Genomic DNA, 23863 nt, shown 5'->3' on the forward strand with positions numbered 1-23863 from the left:
TTTCCTATGACTGCACTGAGCTCTGAGGAGGAGTAGCTGCTATAGTCCTAAAAGACTGAATAGTCTACAACATCTCATCCTGCATCGATTTTAGAAAATCCTTCATTAGAACCAATGCTTCCTGTCCTGCCAATTTATTAATGTATGTATGGCATAAGGGTTTTGTGTAAGACCTGGAAGTCTATCCCCACAGTTACCGCACTTTCTAGCCATGCTTGTGCTGGTTGAAGTTGAAGGGGGTCTAATAGAGGCCTCCTGGGCCATGGTAGGACCTGTAACAAATGAAAGAGAGAGAAAATGACTAACTCCTCTTTTCAGTAACATGTGTGTAAACTACAAGACACAGTTTAAATACAGAGGCTGCAAGTGAGGGAAAAAAGGGCATGCCTGACCAAATACTAGACAGCATAAAGCCCTGTACACATGAGTACAAATTTGGCCGGGAAATTTCGTCCGACGACCGATCTCCCGATTTTCGGCTTGTTAGTATGGTGCTTTCGACAACCGACTCTGACTTTTCGGCTGAAAAAATCCTGGTGTGCAGGCTATATAATTTTTGTCGACCGTCAAAACACGTCCGATTTTCGTCTCATTAGTACAGATTTCGATGGGGAAAAATCTTATGAGCAAGACTAGGCATGCTCAGAGATGAAAGAACACATAGAAAGCAATCCAACACATGACATCACTTCTGAAGTAGAATTCTGTCGTGTGGGAAAATTCGTGTGCAGTCTAGAGCACATTCCAACCAACAGACACGCACTCTGGACAAAACACGGATGACCAGTCGGCGGAATTTCGTTGCGTGTGTACGGGGCTTTAGGCCCCATCATCCGGAAAGTCACTTACCCGGTCCAAGGTCAGTTTTCCCTGCAGCCACCTGTACCGCCGCTTGTTCCTCTATGGGATGTGTTGCGGCTGACCTTGTCTCTTTTTTTTGGGGATCTTCTGCCCCTTAGCAGCCAGAGACTCCGCTATCGCTAAACGCGGGTCCGGCGTCTCCTCCAGCCATGAGCTTCCTCTTCCGACCGGGACTTCAGGCCTTAAAACTAAGGCTTGAAGCGTGCTTACCTAGCGGGAAATTCAAATCTTGCCGCAAACCGACCTTTAGTGGATCAATGGAGGAGACTTTCCTGCAGAGACAACAGGACTTCAGGTATGGAGGGTCCTTCTCATTAAGGCACTGACTACCTGGCATGCTTTTGGCGACCTGTAAGATCCTTTTACAAGGAAGCATATAGGGAGGAACCATACAGAGGCCGTCCGTACTGCCTTACAGGGGTACCTATCAGACACTCATTTGCCTTCAGGTAAGAGAAAAAAACAAACGTTCCGATGTAGGTTGGAAACACAACTGAACTGAAGCCCAAGGGATGGGTGGGGCCTTTTAACAGCTGCAAATTAGTTGTGTTTCCTGTAGGGTGGAGCCACAATCTCTATATGTAGGCCATCCTGGAAGGGTGATAGAGAAACCCACAATCCGTTCAAAACACACTGTGATCTGCAGTAGGTGTCGGTGCAATTTTAACTCCATCCCAAATTCAGGTTGCAAATGCCCACACCAGATCGCATGGTACAAAACTACTCTGCGATCTGGTTGCAGTGTGTTTCCAATAGTACAAGTACAACTTTGATGCAATGCGGTGTGATTTGAGCCAATTCAAAATGAATAGGCTCAAATTGCACAGCCCTGAATTGGAGAGGAAGGCGGTGCACATTCCTAAGCGATTCATAGTGTGACCCTAGCCTTATTGTTTTTAATGCGCAAATGTTTCATCTATATTTTTAAACAAAGCTACTTTCCATTACAAGTGAGTTATTTGCAGAGAGAACGGTTGTGTGCCAGGGCAATCAAAATAATCAGCTTACATGCAGCCTGTTCATTCTGTGTTTGGCTTGCACTTTACAGTAAAAACAGAAGACAGTAAATCGTTTCTTGCACTCATTGAAAAATCTTCAAATTAAAAATTCAGTTCTAAACAGACTGTTTTGCAAGCTTTATATACAAACTCTTGCACTTACCCTTTTCCCAGAAGCTCAGTCGGAAGATGGGTCCGTATTTCTGGGAAAGTTGCAGGAAGTGGCAAGGTAGATCTGAGCGTCCTAGATCAAACATATTACCCAGGAAGGGTAGATAAGGGAGATGTGGGGGGTACTTTTTGCCAGTCTGGGGTAATTCTGGGACCCTTCATGGTAAGCGTCTTAGGTACAGACAGACCAGGAGGAGAAGAGGCGTCAAAAGCAGCAGAATGACCATAGCAAAGCAGAAACTGAGGATCGATGGAGTATTTGTAGAGGAGGGATGGGTATAACCTTGGGAAGACTGAGAACTGCAAAACCAAAAGGGAGGAGCTGTAGACTTGCAAATGAGTGCTCATGGAACATAGAGGACCTGAATGCTACTAAGGCTTACCAATTACTGATGAAGCCTTCCCTGCTGGTAAACATGCTAAATTACTTATCTTCTATGCAGCCTTTTATGCTAGGAAAGTCATACTTACCCAATGGAAGAAAACGGATCCACCTACTGTATCCCACTGGAGAAAGTTGGTTGACTCAGTTGTTCCTCTCTATAAACTCACCTATATGTCTAGAAAATGTCCCAAAAATGTTGATAAGATCTGGGAGCCCTGCTGCAGGTTCTGTCGCCTACTCACACTTGAGGAAGGTGTTTCACTTGTGCGTGTAGCTGGCACAGATCGACCACATCCTCTCCTTGCAACAGGAGCTCTACCAGCAGCACCACGACCCAGGCCACAGCCCCTATTTGACGGTCTCCTCATATTTCTGTAATTTATGATCTTGCCCTAGAAAGGTGTTTATGGAATAGCGTAACAAAACAACAACAGTATCGCACGGGTGTATCTCACAGTCAAATATGCAAACTATGCCGCAATTTATTTTTTTTACCCCAAAAGGGTGTTTATTAAATAGCGGAATAGAAAAACAGTATACAAATACAACGGGTGTATCTCACAGTCAAATATGCAAAGTATGCCGCAATTTAATTTTTTTCACCCCAAAAGGGTGTATATTGAATAGCGGAATAGAAAAAAGGATATAAAACGGTGTATCTCACACGTACAAACACAGACTAGGCCCCGGTTACAATTTTTTATACCCTAAAGGGAGGATGAGGATGAGGAGTAGGAGGAGTTCGGAACAGGAGGCAAACTGAAGCGCCCTGCAATCCTCGGCGGTGGAAGGAGATGCGCCAAACAAACTTAAAAGGTGTATCTCACACGTACCGATACAGACTATGCTGTAATTTAATTTTTTTACACTCCAGAAGGGTGTATATTGAATAGCGGAATAGGAAAAATTGTATAAAACGGTGTATCTCACACGTACAAACACAGACTAGGCCCCGATTACAATTTTTTGTACCCTAAAGGGAGGATGAGGATGAGGAAGAGGAGTAGGAGGAGTTCGGAACAGGAGGCAAACTGAAGCGCCCTGCAATCCTCGGCGGTGGAAGGAGATACGCCAAACAAATTTAAAAGGTGTATCTCACACGTACCGATACAGACTATGCCGTAATTAAATTTTTTACACTCCAAAAGGGTGTATATAGAATAGCGGAATAGGAAAAATGTTATCAAAAGGTGTATCTCACACGTACAAACCCAGACTAGGCCCCGATTACAATTTTTTGTACCCTAAAGGCAGGATGAGGAGAAGGAGGAGTTCGGAACAGGAGGCAAACTGAAGCACCCTGCAATCCTCGGCGGTGGAAGATGCGCCCCAAAAATTGGAAAGGTGTATCTCACACGTACCGATACAGACTATGCCGCAATTTAATTCTTTTTACCCCAAAGGGTGTAGATTGAATAGCGGAATAGAAAATATGATATCAAAAGGTGTATCTCACACGTACAAACCCAGACTAGGCCCCAATTACAATTTTTTGTACCCTAAAGGCAGGATGAGGAGTAGGAGGAGTTCGGAACAGGAGGCAAACTGAAGCACCCTGCAATCCTCGGCGGTGGAAGATGCGCCCCAAAAATTGGAAAGGTGTATCTCACACGTACCGATACAGACTATGCCGCAATTTAATTCTTTTTACCCCAAGGGTGTAGATTGAATAGCGGAATAGAAAATATGATATCAAAAGGTGTATCTTTCTCACACGTACAGACCCTGACTAGGCCCCGATTACTATTTTTTGTACCCTAAAGGCAGGATGAGGAGTAGGAGGAGTTCGGAACAGGAGGCAAACTGAAGCACCCTGCAATCCTCGGCGGTGGAAGATGCGCCCCAAAAATTGGAAAGGTGTATCTCCCACGTACCGATACAGACTATGCCGCAATTTAATTCTTTTTACCCCAAAGGGTGTAGATTGAATAGTGGAATAGAAAATATGATATCAAAAGGTGTATCTCACACGTACAAACCCAGACTAGGCCCCGATTACAATTTTTTGTACCCTAAAGGCAGGATGAGGAGTAGGAGGAGTTCGGAACAGGAGGCAAACTGAAGCTCCCTGCAATCCTCGGCGGTGGAAGATGCGCCCCAAAAATTGGAAAGGTGTATCTCACACGTACCGATACAGACTATGCCGCAATTTAATTCTTTTTACCCCAAAGGGTGTAGATTGAATAGCGGAATAGAAAATATGATATAAAAGGTGTATCTCACACGTACAAACCCAGACTAGGCCCCAATTACAATTTTTTGTACCCTAAAGGCAGGATGAGGAGTAGGAGGAGTTCGGGAAACAGGAGGCAAACTGAAGCACCCTGCAATCCTCGGCGGTGGAAGATGAGCCCCAAAAATTGGAAAGGTGTATCTCCCACGTACCGATACAGACTATGCCGCAATTTAATTATTTTTACCCCAAGGGTGTAGATTGAATAGCGGAATAGAAAATATGATATCAAAAGGTGTATCTATCTCACACGTACAGACCCAGACTAGGCCCCGATTACTATTTTTTGTACCCTAAAGGCAGGATGAGGAGTAGGAGGAGTTCGGAACAGGCAGGAGGCAAACTGAAGCACCCTGCATTCCTCGGCGGTGGAAGATGCGCCCCAAAAATTTGGAAGGTGTATCTCACACGTAACGATACAGACTATGCCGCAATTTAATTCTTTTTACCCCAAAGGGTGTAGATTGAATAGCGGAATAGAAAATATGATATCAAAAGGTGTATCTATCTCACACGTACAGACCCAGACTAGGCCCCGATTACTATTTTTTGTACCCTAAAGGCAGGCTGAGGAGTAGGAGGAGTTTGGAACAGGCAGGAGGCAAACTGAAGCACCCTGCAATCCTCGGCGGTGGAAGATGCGCCCCAAAAATTGGAAAGGTGTATCTCACACGTACCGATACAGACTATGCCGCAATTTAATTCTTTTTACCCCAAGGGTGTAGATTGAATAGCGGAATAGAAAATATGATATCAAAAGGTGTATCTATCTCACACGTACAGACCCTGACTAGGCCCCGATTACTATTTTTTGTACCCTAAAGGCAGGATGAGGAGTAGGAGGAGTTCGGAACAGGAGGCAAACTGAAGCACCCTGCAATCCTCGGCGGTGGAAGATGCGCCCCAAAAATTGGAAAGGTGTATCTCACATGTACCGATACAGACTATGCCGCAATTTAATTCTTTTTACCCTAAGGGTGTAGATTGAATAGCGGAATAGAAAATATGATATCAAAAGGTGTATCTTTCTCACACGTACAGACCCTGACTAGGCCCGATTACTATTTTTTGTACCCTAAAGGCAGGATGAGGAGTAGGAGGAGTTCGGAACAGGAGGCAAACTGAAGCACCCTGCAATCCTCGGCGGTGGAAGATGCGCCCCAAAAATTGGAAAGGTGTATCTCCCACGTACCGATACAGACTATGCCGCAATTTAATTCTTTTTACCCCAAAGGGTGTAGATTGAATAGTGGAATAGAAAATATGATATCAAAAGGTGTATCTCACACGTACAAACCCAGACTAGGCCCCGATTACAATTTTTTGTACCCTAAAGGCATGATGAGGAGTAGGAGGAGTTCGGAACAGGAGGCAAACTGAAGCTCCCTGCAATCCTCGGCGGTGGAAGATGCGCCCCAAAAATTGGAAAGGTGTATCTCACACGTACCGATACAGACTATGCCGCAATTTAATTCTTTTTACCCCAAAGGGTGTAGATTGAATAGCGGAATAGAAAATATGATATAAAAGGTGTATCTCACACGTACAAACCCAGACTAGGCCCCAATTACAATTTTTTGTACCCTAAAGGCAGGATGAGGAGTAGGAGGAGTTCGGGAAACAGGAGGCAAACTGAAGCACCCTGCAATCCTCGGCGGTGGAAGATGAGCCCCAAAAATTGGAAAGGTGTATCTCCCACGTACCGATACAGACTATGCCGCAATTTAATTCTTTTTACCCCAAGGGTGTAGATTGAATAGCGGAATAGAAAATATGATATCAAAAGGTGTATCTATCTCACACGTACAGACCCAGACTAGGCCCCGATTACTATTTTTTGTACCCTAAAGGCAGGTTGAGGAGTAGGAGGAGTTCGAAACAGGCAGGAGGCAAACTGAAGCACCCTGCATTCCTCGGCGGTGGAAGATGCGCCCCAAAAATTTGGAAGGTGTATCTCACACGTACCGATACAGACTATGCCGCAATTTAATTCTTTTTACCCCAAAGGGTGTAGATTGAATAGCGGAATACAAAATATGATATCAAAAGGTGTATCTATCTCACACGTACAGACCCAGACTAGGCCCCGATTACTATTTTTTGTACCCTAAAGGCAGGATGAGGAGTAGGAGGAGTTCGGAACAGGCAGGAGGCAAACTGAAGCACTCTGCGATCCTCGGCGGTGGAAGATGCGCCCCAAAAATTTGGAAGGTGTATCTCACACGTACCGATACAGACTATGCTGCAATTTAATTCTTTTTACCCCAAAGGGTGTAGATTGAATAGCGGAATAGAAAATATGATATCAAAAGGTGTATCTATCTCACACGTACAGACCCAGACTAGGCCCCGATTACTATTTTTTGTACCCTAAAGGCAGGCTGAGGAGTAGGAGGAGTTTGGAACAGGCAGGAGGCAAACTGAAGCACCCTGCAATCCTCGGCGGTGGAAGATGCGCCCCAAAAATTGGAAAGGTGTATCTCACACGTACCGATACAGACTATGCCGCAATTTAATTCTTTTTACCCCAAGGGTGTAGATTGAATAGCGGAATAGAAAATATGATATCAAAAGGTGTATCTATCTCACACGTACAGACCCTGACTAGGCCCCGATTACTATTTTTTGTACCCTAAAGGCAGGATGAGGAGTAGGAGGAGTTCGGAACAGGCAGGAGGCAAACTGAAGCACCCTGCAATCCTCGGCGGTGGAAGATGCGCCCCAAAAATTTGGAAGGTGTATCTCACACGTACCGATACAGACTATGCTGAAATTTAATTATTTTTACCCCAAAGGGTGTAGATTGAATAGCGGAATAGAAAATATGATATAAAATTGGTGATTTTTCAATAGCACATGTGAACACAGCAGTGTCTTATGTTTTATGTCACGGTCAGTTCTGCAGCAGGCTATGAAGGGAAAAAAAAAGAAAATTCCCCTTTAAGTTTGTAATTTTTAAATAGATTAGTACAGACTATGCCACAATTAAATTTTTTTTAACCCAAAAGGGTGTATATTGAATAGTGGAATAGAAAAAAGTGTATAAAATTGAAAATCACTCAATAGCACATGTGAACAACACAGCAGTGTCTTATGTCACGGTCAGCTCAGAGTCTGCAGCAAGCAGGCTATGAAGGGGGGGAGGGGGGGAAAATTCCCCTTTAACTTGTAGTAAAATATAGCTGATGAACGCTGCACACAACTGACTGATAAAAATAGATTTTTTTCTCCCTCCTCCTCAGTGGGCTCAAGTGAGGGCAAAAAGATTGTTCACTGCACCACCCCCCACACAGCAAAATCGATGTAGACTGTCCCTGCCGAATCTCTGCAGTCTGTCCCTAAAATGCTCAAAAAGATCGTTCACTGCACCACCCCCCACACAGCAAAATCGATGTAGACTGTCCCTGCCTAATCGCTCCAGCCTGTCCCTAAAATGCTCAAAAAGATGGTTCACTGCACCACCTCACACACAGCAAAATCGATGTAGACTGTCCCTGCCTAATCGCTCCAGCCTGTCCCTAAAATGCTCAAAACAATCATTCACTGCACCACCCCCCACACAGCAAAATCGATGTAGACTGTCCCTGCCTAATCTCTGCAGCCTGTCCCTAGAATGCTCAAATAACTTTCCCTGCCTACACTCCGACCTGTCCCTGCATTCTTTTCGGACACAATACAATTTTTCACTGTCTGTCCCTAATCAGCAGCCAGCACGTATGATGTGTGCTCTCTCCCTATACTACAGCAGAATGACGCAGCGCGCTGGGTCTCTCGAACTTATAAAGACATGGTCACATGCTTCAGATGGCCAATCACAGCTACTAATACATTAGTAGGCATGGCTTCTCGGCCTTTTGGCTAAGATCAAGTGTAGTATCGACTTTAGCCCTTAGGGGTGTCTCTGCTTTGCAGCTAGGACGTTGAGAGCCACTTGTATCTATCCAAGCCATTTGGTCCTTGTGGGGTACCCTCTGCTCGGCCTTGTAGGATCGTCGATTAAATTCGGCTTCACCTACTCGCTGCTATTGGGTTAGAGGCTTAGCCCCCACAAGGAACGAGACTGCGATCTTCCCAGATGCAGTAGGCGCAAAAAGGGCCTTTTTAAAGGCTTCAAAAGAGTGAAGACGCCGAGGAACAAGAAGGAAGCCGCCGAAGCCTGCCTGAAGCGACTACCGACTACCTGTTGCTCCAACTGCGCCTGCGCCCACTAGCGCTACGTAGCACGGAGGTCTAGGCGGCGGACTACAGTGTACGTCGGATGCGACGTCACGACAGGCGCTGCCTGGCTGACACTATAAAACAGCGTTCGCTGCCGGCAATGGAGGCGAACGCTGTTGGTTTCCTGATCCTCCCCGTCCGGGTTTCCTGTCTCAATATCAGATGCCGGTAAGCGCTATGGACCTGTTCCCTGTACTTTGTTTTAAAGAGGTTGTAAACTCGTTTTAAAAAAATTTTTTTTTTTTACAACCTGCAATAGAAAGACATAATGAGCTAGTATGCATCGCATACTAGCTCATTATGAAATACTTACCTTAGAACGAGCCCCCGCCGTGCCGCTCTCTTACCTGTATGACGGGCGACATGACATGTCGCCCGTCTTCCGGGATCGCAGCATCCGGCCATCTGATTGGCCGGAGCCGCGGTGACGTCACTCCCGCGCACGCCTGCGGGAGCCGACGGTCACGGCACGGGGCTCTGAAGGAACGGCACGATCAGCCGTTCCTTCAGAGCGCATGCGCCAGTGACGTCACTGGCTCCATTAAAGGTAAATATCTCCTAAACGGTGCAAGTTTAGGAGATATTTACAGTACCTATAGGTAAGCCTTATCATAGGCTTACCTATAGGTACAACTTCCTGAGGAGGGTTTACTTCCTCTTTAATTATTTGGCATAACTTTACCATTTTTTATTGCCATACCTCCCTTCTCTTTATCATTGTAGCCAGTCATTATCTGACTCCACCTGCTGGTGGATTACAATATAGCAACCCAATTGTGGTTTTGGAGCTTCTCCACAGATACTAGCCGTAACCTACTGGCCCTGATATGCTGGCTCTTCAGCAGTGACACGTCCCGGCGGGGGTTCTTTGGATCAGTCCCTACCCATTAGTAATTATCAACACCCTTTTGGTAAGGCTAATATCCCATTTTACAATGCATTGATTACAGTCATCACTCTGGGCCACTTTTTTCATCTGAGGCACCCTATATTTCTCCCTATTTTTCTTCTCAGAGACGGTGGTTCTTCTCTTTCACGTTTTTTCCACTTTTTCTTATTTTCTGGCTCTGGGATGATCCAGGTGTCCTTACATCTGGGATTATTTTCTTCTACACAAGATGGCTGCATTTTTAGCTTTTTTATTTCCTCCCCACACTGGCAATCTCCCTCTCCAAATAATGCCATAATGAGTATCAACTGTAACTTCTAAATTTAGTGTCGCCCATGTTCGCCGGCGAGAGGGTTTGATGATTGCACGCTTTGATTGGTGACCCTTTTGAGCCTACCTGACAAGGTAAAAATGATCCTCCTACATTTATGTTAATTATAGTGCTTATCTATATATGTTGATTATAGATGCCTCAATATTTTGAGATGATTTATTGATTAAAGTTTTTTTGTCATCTTCAGAATGAGCACTATACACACATATTAAAGCCTCCTGACGAAGTGGTTCGCCACGAAACATGTTGAGGTTGAGGTAGACATACCTCCAGCTTGTTTGGAAATCCTTCTGTTTTGGATCGCCATCAGCTATATGCTCACCTATAGTATTTTGGCTCCTAATCAGTGTTTTGTCAACACATTATATTTTGTATTCTATGTCTTTTTGCTTTTTTCATGATCAATTTTAACCTTGATACATAATAAAGTTTATTTACATTTTAATTATACCCTTGACTAATTGACTGTATACCGTACCAGTAAAGTCCCATCTTTCCCCTATTCCTTTCCCCCTTTCCCCATCCCCTCCTGAAATACCCACTGGGAGGCTGGTTTTCAGGACATTTCCATCACTATATTTACCGACGAACTCCTCCGTCATGGGGAAGAGCACCGGGAAGAAAAAGAATGTCCCCGCCACTTCAGCCAAGACTCCGGGAGAAGTCGCCTCAACCTCCACCCCCACCCCGGCCAACGTCAGCCAGCCAGGCTCAGCAAGGCCAACCAGGTCCGCAAACGGGCTTCCTACCCTGGAACCCTGGATGAGGCAGACAGTGGTGCTGCAGCTGAAGGAGGTGGACGGAAGAGTCCCCAACATGACCCCGGAAATCTTCGGCAAGAAGATGATCCTCGAACAGGGGTTCAGCAAGGCGGAGACACTGTCCGTACAGACCTTCATGAAAGGTATATTTTATATAACTTTTGTGTCTCTACAGGTCTGTAGAAGATACTGGGAGGCGGTGAAGAATTGTGGCCCGGAATCCCCTTTCCGCAACTTTGTTGCGAACACTCCCATTCAACGGGATGAAAGGCGGGTAACGGTGTCCATGAGGAACCCCCATACCCCAGGAAAAGACATCGCCACCTACCTCCAGAGGTTTTGCATCGTGGCCAAAGACCCAGTCAGAATCCTCGATGTCAACGGCTTCTGGACAGGTAAGTGGGCAGTTTCTTGCAGGCTAAGGAGAGAGCCTTCGGGGGATCTCCAGCACCTGAAGCCCTACTTCTCTCTGGGAGCCTCCGTAGGACTCCTTTACTACGCAGACATGCCCCAGACCTGTCACAGGTGCGGCAAGCAGGGTCACGTAAGTATTGGATGTCAGGAACCTTCTTGCAGGTTCTGTCGGGCTACAGGCCATGAGACCAAGGACTGCCCGAGGTCCAAGACCTGTAACCTCTGCGGATTGGCGGAGCACGTCTACAGAGACTGCCCCCAGAGATCCCGGTCCTACGCTGGAGCCCTGACCAAGGGCAAAGCTCCAGACAGCGCTGGGAAAAAGAAGCCAGGGGAAAAGACAGCGAAGGAACCCCGGAAAGCCACTGGTGAGTCCCCCCCTCCCCAGGCCCCTACCACCTCCTCCGACCCATCCCTCCCCACCCCCTCTGAGTCGGAGGTGACCCCACCTGCCCCTCCCCCCTCCCAGCCCCCCCCCGCCCTGTCCTCCATGGAGGACTTGCCCACCGCCCCCCCCCCACCCCACCCCCCACCAGCAAAGGCCGGAAACGGAACCTAGACAGTCCGACAACTGAAGAACCCACCAAGCGGCCCACCGTGGCCCAGCAAAATGACATCGCTGGACTGGACCCAGTGGTGGAGGACCTCGAGGACCTTGAGTCTGCGGGGGAAGACGGAGAAATGCAGGAAGGTAAGGATATGATCCCCCCAGGGACTGACCTCACCCAAGACCTGATGGACAGCGTCCTCGAGGAGTGCGGCCTGAACCAGGACACCGGACAGGCGCAAGAGGCAGTGGAAGAACCACCCCCCCCCCTCAGGGGAGGTAAGTTCAGCCCACCTGCTAACTAGCCCTTCATCTCCTTTACATGATGGCAGAGATCTCCATCTTTTCCATTAATGTTAGGAGCATCAAGGATGCGTCTAGAAGACAGGTGGCGCTGACCTTTCTTTCCACACAGCAGAGTGACGTCTACATGCTCCAGGAGTGTGCCCTACCCTTCTCGAGGAGGTACACTCATCTGTCCTCCCAGTGGACATTTGGTCCCTCCTACTGGTCCGGGGGTGTCGATTGTAAGTCTGCAGGGGTAGCCATTCTTGTCAGGGGTGGTCGTTTCACAGTTGACTCCGTCCAGGAGCTCGTCTGTGGCCGTCTTTTGGTCGTAGGCGGCTCATGGGCGGGAGAGCCAGTTAGGCTCATCAACGTGTACGCCTCCCCAGATAAGAATGAGCGACTGGAACTTTTCCAGACCCTGCGGACCCAACTCGTCACCACCAGAGCAGTAGTAATCGGCGGTGATTTTAACTGTCCGATTGAGGAGGATGGGTGCAGCTCCAGCATGTACGCGAAGCTCGACACCACGTCTAGGCTGCTCAAGGAGATGATCGCGGAGGCTTCCTTGCAGGACGCCGTGGGATCCATAGGGAAAGGTTCCGTGAACTATTCGTGGTGCCGTCCCGATGGATCTGTGCGTTCCAGGATAGACTTCGTGCTCACCTCCAAGACAGTCAGACACCACGGGTTCTCCATGGTCCCCTGCTTTTTCTCTGACCACAGGGCCATTCACTTTCGGGGTGACCTGGGCGAGGGCTTTGCCCCCGGTCCGGGCTCCTGGAAGCTGAATGGTACCCTGCTGGAAAATGAGGAACTGCTGGAGGAACTCAAGGAGGCCTACATTACCTGGAAGGAGGACAAGAGGTTCTTCGGAAAGGTAAGCGATTACTGGGAGTTTGTGAAAGTCAAGCTGCGCAGCTTCTTTCAGGCAAGGGGACGCCAGCAAGTGTGTGCCAGGAAGAGGGAACTCAGGAGACTGCAACGTCAGTTGCAGTCCCTGCAGGACCTTCACCACTGCGGCTGGGACGTTAGGCAGGACCTGGAGGACACCAGGAAGAGCCTGAAAGGACACTTCGAGGAAGAATCCAGGCACCTCGTCTTCCGTTCCAAGGTGGAGAATCTTGAGAAAGGTGAGAAATGTAACTCTTTCTTTTTCAGGAAACTCCACTCAGGACACACACCCTTGTTGGAGCTGCGGGACGAGACCGGAACACTCCAGAAGGGGAAGGAGGCTGTGATGCAAGTGGTCAGCGACTACTACACCAACCTCTACTCCCCGAAAGAAACAGACACGGCTGAGGCCGACAGGTTCATGTCAGGTATCACTAACCAAATTGATCCTGCAGGTATGTCGGCAATCAACGCCCCCTTGGCGCTGGAGGAGCTGCACTCTGCCGTCAGATCCTTTAGGCAGGGCAGGACCCCGGGCTGCGACGGTCTCCCAGCGGAGCTTTATGTAGCGCTGTGGGACCTCGTTGGCCCGGACCTGCTCGAGCTGTACGAGGAGATGGTGGTGGAGGGCACAATGCCTCCTTCGCTGAGGGAGGGGATGATCACGATTTTGTATAAGCGGAAGGGGGAGAGATGGGATCTGAAAAACTGGCGTCCCATCTCTCTCTTGAACGTGGACTACAAAATCCTCGCCAAGGTTCTGGCCAACAGGCTGAAATCTGTCATCGGACAGATCATCCACCCGGATCAGACTTGTGGCATTCCTGGTCGCAGGATTGCGGATAGCCTTGCGCTTGTCCGGGACACGGTCCAGTACATTCGAGGCCGCCGTGTGCACGCGGCCCTGGTCAGTCTTGACCAGGAAAAGGCCTTTGACCGTGTCTCCCATGAGTTTATGTGCAGAGCTCACGCAGGTTTGGTCTTGGGGACATGTTTTGTTCGTATGTGAATGTGATGTACCATGACATTTGTAGTACGGTGTTGGTGAATGGCTGGAAAACTGACCCTTTCCCTATTCTCTCTGGGGTCAGACAAGGCTGCCCTCTCTCACCTCTGCTTTTTGTTTGCTGTATAGAGCTCTTTGCCGAATGCATCCGACAGAACCCAGAGATTAAAGGGATCACCGCACCGGGACCGGACAGAAGGGTTGTCAAGTGCTCACTCTACATGGACGACGTAACGGTGTTCTGTGCTGACCAGCGCTCCATCGACTCGCTCGTCCAGACCTGTGAGGACTTCGGCAAAGCTTCAGGGGCAAAAGTCAACTGCGGGTAGTCAGAGATCATGCTCTTCGGAAAGTGGTTCCTGCCTTCTTCTGCATCCATCCCTTTCAGCATCAAGGCGGACTTCATCAAAATTCTCGGAGTTTGGTTTGGAGCTGAGGGCGCAGCCCTGAAGTCTTGGGAGGAGAGACTGTCCAAGATGAGACAAAAGTTTGGACTATGGAGCCTCAGAGATCTCACCATCGAAGGGAAAACACTGGTACTCCGCAGCGAAATTCTCCCTGTGTTGCAGTACCTCGCCCAGGCCTGGCCCCCGCGGGTCAACACCTGTAAGGCCATCACCAGGGCGTTGTTCCACTTCATCTGGGGCTCCAAGATGGACAGAGTGAAGCGAGCAGTCATGTTCAAGGAACCCCTCAAGGGCGGTAAGGGCGTGCCCGACATTGCAACGCTACTGGGGGTGTTCTTTGCTTGCAACTGCATCCGCAGGATTTTGGTTGACAGAACTTCGGACTCTGGCGGCAACTCCATGTCCCGTTTTTTCCTCCTTCCTCTTTGGAGGTCCCTTGGATGGGACAAATGGGACAGTTCCATTCCCTACAACTGGGACACTCCTTGATACTACTTGGACACTTTCAAGTTCATCAAGGAGCTGGGGCTGCATGGAGTCAAGCCCGACTTGTGGAAGCCAAAAACCATCTACAAGTTGATCAGAGCATCGGACATTGCTGAGACTGTTCCAGGCCTCCCTTCTGCCACTTGCAAAGTGGACTGGAGGAATGTTTCTTCAAAGGGACTCACCAACAGGCATAAAGATCTGGCGTGGATGGCAATCCAGGGGGGACTGCCTCTCAGGACATTCATGCATGCCAGAAACTTGTGCAGATACAGGCACTGCCCCTTTTGTATCATCCATGAGGAAACTGTTTTGCACGTTTTCTGGGAGTGCTCATTTGCACAGAGCCTGTTGAGGGCCTTGGAACCTGAACTTTGAGACTTTGTTCCACAGACTGCCATCACACACTTCGGTGTGCTGAACGGACTTTTTCATGGAACTTTTTCCCTGGAGGACATTGACAACGCCTGGCGGGTGTTGTGTTGCTTTAAGGACGCTCTATGGTGCGCCAGAAAGCGCCTTATCCACCAGCGGGAGAGGATGTCCATCGAGGACTGTCGCAGACTGATCCACAGTCTGCTCAGAGACTATAACCTGATGGATCTCATGGAGGAAGAGGAGGTCTGAAGATTTCCCCTTCCCCCACTCTCCCTTGTGTGTCTTTGTCCATTCAATAAAGCTTCGGGCCTGTGATTTCATTCCCCTCCCCTTACCCCACTCTCCCAACCCCCCATCACACCTGTTGCTTTTTTGAAATGTCATATTATTGATTGATATCGTTTGAGTAATGCAACGTATAGTCAATGTTTTTCAGTTTCATGCTTTAGGGGTATTGCGGCACGGGGTATACTTACTCCGCACAACACATCAGGCATCATACCGCAGAATGAATGTATTTGATTGAATGTATTTATTTGTATGACCGGAAATGTATTGTAATGTAGTGTATTTATGCGCTGCGTCGCAGTACAGGGGAGATTGTCCCCCGACAAAGCATTGTTTTTTGTATATCTTTTATGCAAATAAAGATTACATTTTCAACCAAAACTAAGTCCACTACAGGTAGTCCGTGGAGTGCATTAAAGCATTATGAAGCCTACCATTGAGTACAGAGGTGGCTCCAGACAGCACATGAGCAACCTGTGTGAAGCCTAACATTGAGCACAAATGGCCCCAGGCTGCACATGAGCAACCTGTGAAACTCCATTGTACACTGGACCTAGTCAGCTGTCATATATGCAACAGTTGCACAGTAGAACCAAGTTTTTTCTTACACCAAATTGCTTCTACTCAATATTTTTTTCATCTGTTTTACTCTCACACATATCTGCCATAACCCCGCTATTCTTTTAACCACTTTACCACCGGAGGATTTTGCTGTCTTACGTCCAGGCCACTTTTTGCGATTCGGCACTGTGCGACTTTAACTGACAATTGCGCGGTCGTGCGATGCCGTACCCAAACGAACTTTACGTCCTTTTTTTCCCACAAACAGAGCTTTCTTTTGGTGGTATTTGATCACCTGTGCGATTTTTACTTTTTGCGCTATAAACAAAAAAAGAGCGTAAATTTTGAAAAAATAACAATATTTTTCACATTTTTTTATATAAAATTCCCCCCCAAAAAAATGTAAAAATCAAATTTTTTTTAAATTTTTGGCCAATTTGTTTTCTGCTACCTATGTTTGGTAAAAAAAATCACAATAAGCTTATTTTGATTGGTTTGCGCAAAAGTTATTGCGTTTACTAACTAAGGGAAAGATTTCTGTCATTTTTGGTGTTTTTTTTTTTTAACGAGTAATGGCGGCGATCTGCGATTTTTTTGCGGGACTGCGACATTGTGGCGGACAGATCGGACCCTTGACTGACATTTTTGACACTTTTGGGGGTACCAGTGACATTACTACAGTAATCAGTGCTATATATATGCACTGTTACTGTAAAAATGACACTGGCAGGGAAGGGGTTAATTTTGTTGGCGAGGGAGGGGTTAATGTATGCCTGGTGCTTACTAACGTGTGTGGGGGGAGGTGACTGAGTGACACAAGGACAGATCGCATGTTCAGCTATGCTGAACCCTGCAATCTGACCCTGCCTGTCACTTAGGAGATCCGCCCGCTTGTGTTTACACAAGCGGGCGGATCTCCACATTCGATTCCCCGACGATCGGGGAAGAGCAGCGGCGATCGCCGCTGCTCCTCCCCTGGCCCGACTCCCGCTGTGACTGAAAACAGCGGGAGCGAGCCTCCGGCGGCCCGTGCCGCCGAGAAAAGGGAGTGTCTGGCGACGTAGGTCTATGTCACCAGACGATAACGAACCACTTTGCCGCAGTGAAGCTCGAGTGAGCAGACGGCAAGTGGTTAAACTGCGGGCGGTCCGCTTTAACAAAAGGGTGGTCCCAGTGGCGGATTGGCTGTGGGAACAGCCTTATTGGTTGCATTAGGGTGTGCACCTCAAAGCTCAAACACATATGTGTGTGCATGTGTATATATATATATATATATATATATATATATATATATATATATACTGATGGTGTCAGTAGAGCAGTGATTGGTGTATTTTTTATTTGTATTATTTTATTTTTTATTCTTCTTTTACACTTTTTTTTTTTAAAAATAATTATTACACATTTTTTTACGAGGCCCATTAGGGGACTTTGGTAAAATATCAGGGGTTTACCTACTTGCCGACCGTCCGCCGCAGTTGTACGGCGGCAGTCTGGCGCTCCCAGGCAAAGCGTCGTACATGTACGGCGCTAGCCTGGGAGGAGCTAGGGGGGATCGCGCCCCCACTCGGCGGCTGGGGAGTCAGTGCGTGTGCCCGGCGGCTCTGATGGCTGCCGGCCACTCGCAATCTCCCTCTGCAGTGAGAGAATGACAGACGGCTGATGTAAACACAGCCGTCTGTCATTCTCACTAAAGTAATCACAGAGACCATACACACTATACAATTGCCTTTAGAGTTTTTCCTTTAGATTGACCAAAACCATATAATATGAGGTCAAACCTAAACACTTTCAATTTGTATGCAATCAGGCAGGCCCTTGCACTACATAGTTAAAGGTAAATCTAAAGAAAATCTAACAACAAAAGTTGTATAGTGTGTATCCAGCTTAACCTGAAACCAGGAATAGGTTTAAGGCTGGGTACCATGAAACAGCTTTAGCACAGGTGCAACTAGATAGGTTCATGCCTGGGGACCATGAAGTAGGTTCATAATGAATGCGAGTTTGAAATTGTGCTACCTCAATTGACCCCTGTGTGGATATAATTGTAATGTAATAAATGGACAACCCCAAAGCAGGGGTATGTCACCTTAACGAGACAATCTATAGGCACCCTTTCTGGACTAGGTACAGGATTATGCAAGCAGTTAAAGTGGGACCTTCAGAGGACCCTTCCACTGAAAACTAAGCAGCTAGTTTTGTATGTTTTATCTAGAATCAGTGGCGTAGCGTGAGGGGTGCAGGGGGGGCCGGGCGCAACATCTGGGGGGGGGGGGGCGCATCCGCTCTGCACTGTCCGCAGTGTCATGTCAGATGTCACTCAGTCACTCACTCTGTCATAGGCTGGCTGCCGCCGCCCGCTGAGTCTGCTCTCGACTCTGCCCTGGGCTCACTTTCACTGCTTCGGCTTGGCAGCTCGGCTCGGCCGCTCGGCTCCCGAATCCGATCCAGCCGGCGTTGCCCACTGTGGAGGGGTGGTGGGGGGAGACAGGCCAGGCGTGCGGTGCTGAGATCGACTTTCTGGGGGAGGGACTAACCCGCAGCGGCCGCCCAGCGCAGCGCGGGAGACGGGGAGAGAAGAACCACACCAGGCCAGCAGCAGAAGAAGCTGGCCGACGAGGAGGAGGAGGATGACAGGACAGGAGTCACAACAGGACAGGAGTCAGCAATTTCAGCAAAGAAGGCAGGTGAGAGCCTGGTGACAGTGGTGCTGCAGCAGGAGGAAAACCTAGCCTGTGGTCGGTCGGGACAGGTGAAAAAAAGGTAGGAGTAGTGTACTGGCTGTACTAGTCACTGTCTGACTGAGAAGACTATGTAAAGGGGATCTATTTTAAGGGGAACCTGGCCTGCTGTAAGGGGGGAGATCTAAATGGGGGACGGGACCTCACCTCACTTCACCCTGGCCTGCTGTAAGGGGGGGATCTATATGGGGGACCTCACCCTGGCCTGCTGTAAGGGGGATCTATATGGGGGACCTGATCCCCCATATAGATCCCCCGTTATAGTAGGCCAGGGTGAGGTGTGGTCCCCCATATAGATCCCCCCTTACAACAGGCCAGGGTGAGGTTAGGTCTAGGGTCCCCCATATAGATCCCCCCCTTACAGCAGGACCTCACCTCACCCTGGCCTGCTGTAAGGGGGGATCTATATGGGGGACCTCACCCTGGCCTGCTGTAAGGGGGATCTATATGGGGGACCTCACCCTGGCCTGCTGTAAGGGGGATCTATATGGGGAACCTCACCCTGGCCTGCTGTAAGGGGGATCTATATGGGGGACCTGGGATCTATATCTGGGACCTCACCCTGGCCTGCTGTAAGGGGGATCTATATGGGGGACCAGGTTCCCCATATAGATCCCCCCTTACAGCAGGCCAGGGTGAGGTGAGGTCCCCCATATAGATCCCCCCTTACAGCAGGCCAGGGTGAGGTGAGGTCCCCATATAGATCTCCCCCTTACAGCAGGCCAGGGTGAGGTGAGGTCCAGGGTCCCCCATATAGATCCCCCTCACCCTGGCCTACTGTAAGGGGGGTAATCTATATGGGGGGCGGGACCTCACCTCACCCTGGCCTGCTGTAAGGGGGATCTATATGGGGGACCTCATCCTGGCCTGCTGTAAGGGGGGATCTATATGGGGGACCTCACCTCACCCTGGCCTGCTGTAAGGGGGGATCTATATGGGGGACCTCACCCTGACCTGCTCTAAAGGGGGATCTATGGGGATCCTGCTCTAAAGGGGGGATCTATGCCATAGATCAATCAATCTATGTACACACATCAATTCCCCATGAATGGGGTTTAAGAGCCGTCACCTATTTCCTTGATTACAAGTTTCCAGGCTTGGGGGCTCACAATGAGTTTGTTGTGGAACTTTTGGAGTTCCTGTTACATCATAACTATTTTCAATTCTTAAACTTATTTTTCCAACAGATTAGGGGTACCTCGATGGGGGCTCCGTGGGCTCTGGCCTACGCCTGCCTCCACCTTGGACTCTGGGAGGAGCAGGTAGTTTATCCATCCCCAATTTACCTCAGCCATTCCCTTATGTGGCTGAGGTACATTGACGATGTCCTGCTCCTCTGGGGCGGTACCTCCTCTAAACTTGACCAATTCATTAATGAATTGAATGGGAATGATCGGAACATCAAACTCACCTACACTGTGACCCCAAACCATTTACCGTTTTTGGACCTGTTGATTTCACTTGAGGACGGAAGGATAAAATCTACAACTTATCGTAAGGACACGGCTGCCAACACATTGTTGGCAGCAGATAGCCATCACCCTAGACCCCTTATTGAGAGTATACCTGTAGGGCAGTTTCTCCGTTTGAAAAGAAACTGCTCCGACTCTGCAGACTATCAGACAGAGGCGAAGCAGCTTCACAAACGTTTCAGAGAGAGGGGATACACACATAAAACAATAAGAAAGGCACGTAAGAAGGTGGCCCTTAAACAAAGAACAAGCTTGTTAGGTGGCCAGGACAGTACTGAAGTAAGCTCACGCCCTAATGAAACAGCATATCCACGAATTATAACTACTTACGGTACCCAATGGGAACAGGTGAGAACAGTCCTTTCTAAACATTGGCAGGTGTTGACTGTATCGCCACTAATTGAGCGAATAGTGGGTCCACGACCCCTATTGACTGCCAAGCGGGCTAAAAATATGAAGGACAATTTATGTCACTCAGAATTTGTTCGCTCCAGAAGTGGTGAAAACTGGCTAACTTCCCTGCCTCGGTTGAAAGGGATGTTCCCCTGCTGGCAATGGTCTATATGTAAATCCATAATTAAATCAAAAACCTTTATGAGCTGTGATGGACAAAAGGAATTTACGATCAATAGTTTTATCAATTGCCAGACCGAACGTGTAATATACCAGCTAATTTGTCCCTGCAATAAGTCGTATATTGGCAAGACTAAATGCCAATTGAAGATTCGTATTGCGGAACATATTGCAGACATCAGAAAGAAGGTGGATAATAAGACCGTGCCCCTCCACTTTCTCGAGCACCATGATGCCAACCTCGAGGGCCTAAGGGTAAGAGGCATATATACTCTAAAATTATCAGCAAGACGAGGGGATTTTGATAATGTTCTTTTACAAAAAGAAAAAATGTGGATCTATAAAATGGGATCTCTTGTGCCCCAAGGACTAAACGTTGAGTTCAGTTTACAACCCTTTCTAAACCCATGACTCTCGGGGCGTGGCATCATGTGGGCTGAACTGAGAATGGAATGGTTATTGGCTATAGCCTCCACCACCTAACATCCAGGGGATTTCCCTATGTCTTACTATTTCTACGGAATGTTCAGTCTATATCATATGCTTTTTCTATTCAGTGTCCCAATGACCCCTTTTTGGCCTGACTATATCCCTCTAATAGATCTTTTGCATCATGGCTCATAAACAACAAGCCCCCGTTCTCCCTTGGGGGTCCTCGGGACCCTTCTTTCTCTCCCCCCTGTTACCTCTTGGTCCATTGTGACTTATGTTTTGACCTTTCTGGGTTATCTGCGTTTTGTCCATAAGGATGGTCACTTACTGTCCCCAATAACTATGGATCCTCCCTATGCCTTTATCTTTATACCTATGTTCCCCACAGATATGGGGACCAATGGGTTCTGATTTAGAAGTAAGGAATACATAGCCTTGATGGAAACAGCAATGTACATATGTATATATTTTGTGCACTTATATCATGTCTTGTCCATGGTGCAGCGTTTTTAGCTTATTTTGTTTTTTATTTATTAGTATGGTCACCTTTCCGCATGGTTGACTGTGATCACAGGGGTGAGACGATATTTTTTGTCAACCTCTGGGAAGTAAACAGATGTACACAGTGTTATATGCCATGTGGAGTTGTGGCCATGACGCCGGTGTTCCGTGAAAAAACCATACCCGTGAGAAAACCATACCCTCGTCACTTCCGGTGCACCTACGGAGGGTATGGATTTCTCACAGTAGTGTATGTAATGTTACACTTGCCGCCGTTACATTAAAACAGCTCCTCTGCACTATGAGTCATCTCCGCTCCTATCCCTCTCACTTCCCTGATCTCGGCTAATAAATATAAAAGCGCATCACGGAGCTGACATCTCCGTCATTTACATTTCATACACCCGCCGCCGAGATCAGGGAAGTGTCAGGGATAGCAGAGGAGATGACCCATGTTGCCGCTGAACTGTTTTAATGTAACCGCCGCAAGTATTACATTACACACACTTCGTAATAATTTCATTCCCTCCGAGCATGCGTACTTGTGAACTTCTCTGCTGTGCAATGACGTATCCGGTTCTCTGAGCATGCGCACTGCTGCGCCGCTCAGCTGTTTCAGACCGAAAGTGACGAGGGTATGGAATTCTAACGAGGTATGGTTTTTTAACGTTACATCGGTGGAATGGATGACGCCATAAAAATATACCTATTAGATGTGCTAGTGCAGTGACATCTGGTGGATAAAAGATGTAACTGTTACTCCTTTAAATCTGCCTACATGCACATCGGTATCTAATGAATTAATTGCTACCAATCATCGTGGCTATAAAATATGACGCCACCTAGGTCCACATTAGCTCTGAGGAAACCGACGTTGCAGTCGGTGACACGCGTCAACGTTTAGCGTCCACCACACTGCACATTGTGCCATTGCCTGTCCTAGTGTCTGTGGAACTCCAATCCGCTCATCTTCGAGCTGTTCCCCTGCATGCACCCGGCAAATCAGCAAACCGGATGTGACGCAAGTTGGTCACCCCTGACCTGGAAGTCCATCCTCCGGTGCCGGTGTAGCTCAGCGCGGGGTACGAACGCCTCACCAGCGGTATCACGGACCGGACAATTTGGACAATCTGGGCAACCGGACCAAACCACGGACCGCGGTAGCTTCTATCCCGGGTCCATTTGCTGAATCCCTCTGCCTTATTGAGTTATCACGGCTACAGGTAAATCGCTACTTGCGAACCTTTATTTCTACGAGTGGGTCCTTTCACTGGGATCATCTTGGTCTTCCTGCCAGCCAATGAGTTTATGTCAGCCGAAGCTTGGCTAATATCGGATCCAGTGGCTTCATGACTTGCATATCACCACTATATTGGTTCTACTGGAGATTTGATCAGGAACTGTGTTCTCAATTGTGATCCGTGACCGGCAAGAGGGGTCTCCACGCCACGGACCATTGCAGCTACTACTATATTCTATTTTTGATCCATCACAGACCTCTTTTACTTCAGTTTTGAACATCACCATCTCTCTGTATCAGAGTTATTTATATTTTTTGTCTATGGATCCTTGATTTTCATATTTGATAGCGAATCAGTGGGATATTGAGCTCATTGCACACATTTGTGAGCTCCTCCCACATCACTGAACACGGCAATCAACTCACTTGGGGTGTTGATGCCTGTTCGGTCATGTGATTTTTCATCCTTCACACATTGAGTCACCATGCAATCAGTTGTGCCTGCAGGCCTGCTTTATTAAGCCATTTGAGCCACTATTGCATTCATGTGACGGGTCCCCAATGGGTCTAGGTATTATGCTTTGAGTCCTTATAGCACATGTGCCTTGTGTATTTTATTGTTTTTTAATTGTGTTGTCATTCAGTGTCATCCACATCACCCTGATTTTCCCTTATTCTTGCCCAACTTTTCAGGCATACGTGCCCAATAAAATTTACATTTTTTAATAATTTGAGTCTCTAGTGCCCTTAGTTGGTCCTTTTCTGAGATTGACAGACTAAGGTCTGTC

General features: G+C 47.9%; 1 protein-coding gene across 1 annotated transcript; it reads left to right on the top strand.

The window, feature by feature from the left end:
* Positions 1 to 12339: 12339 nt before the first annotated feature.
* On the top strand, positions 12340 to 14325 carry LOC309560849 (uncharacterized protein; the record flags this gene model as incomplete). Its single annotated transcript, XM_082264533.1, has 2 exons — positions 12340 to 13229; positions 14126 to 14325. The coding sequence occupies exons 1-2, from the start codon at positions 12605 to 12607 to the stop codon at positions 14323 to 14325; spliced, it is 825 nt and encodes a 274-aa protein (XP_082120659.1). The 5' UTR covers positions 12340 to 12604.
* Positions 14326 to 23863: the final 9538 nt, after the last annotated feature.

This window comes from Pelophylax lessonae, assembly GCF_965119305.1.
Source record: "Pelophylax lessonae genome assembly, chromosome: 7".
NCBI lineage: Eukaryota > Metazoa > Chordata > Amphibia > Anura > Ranidae > Pelophylax > Pelophylax lessonae.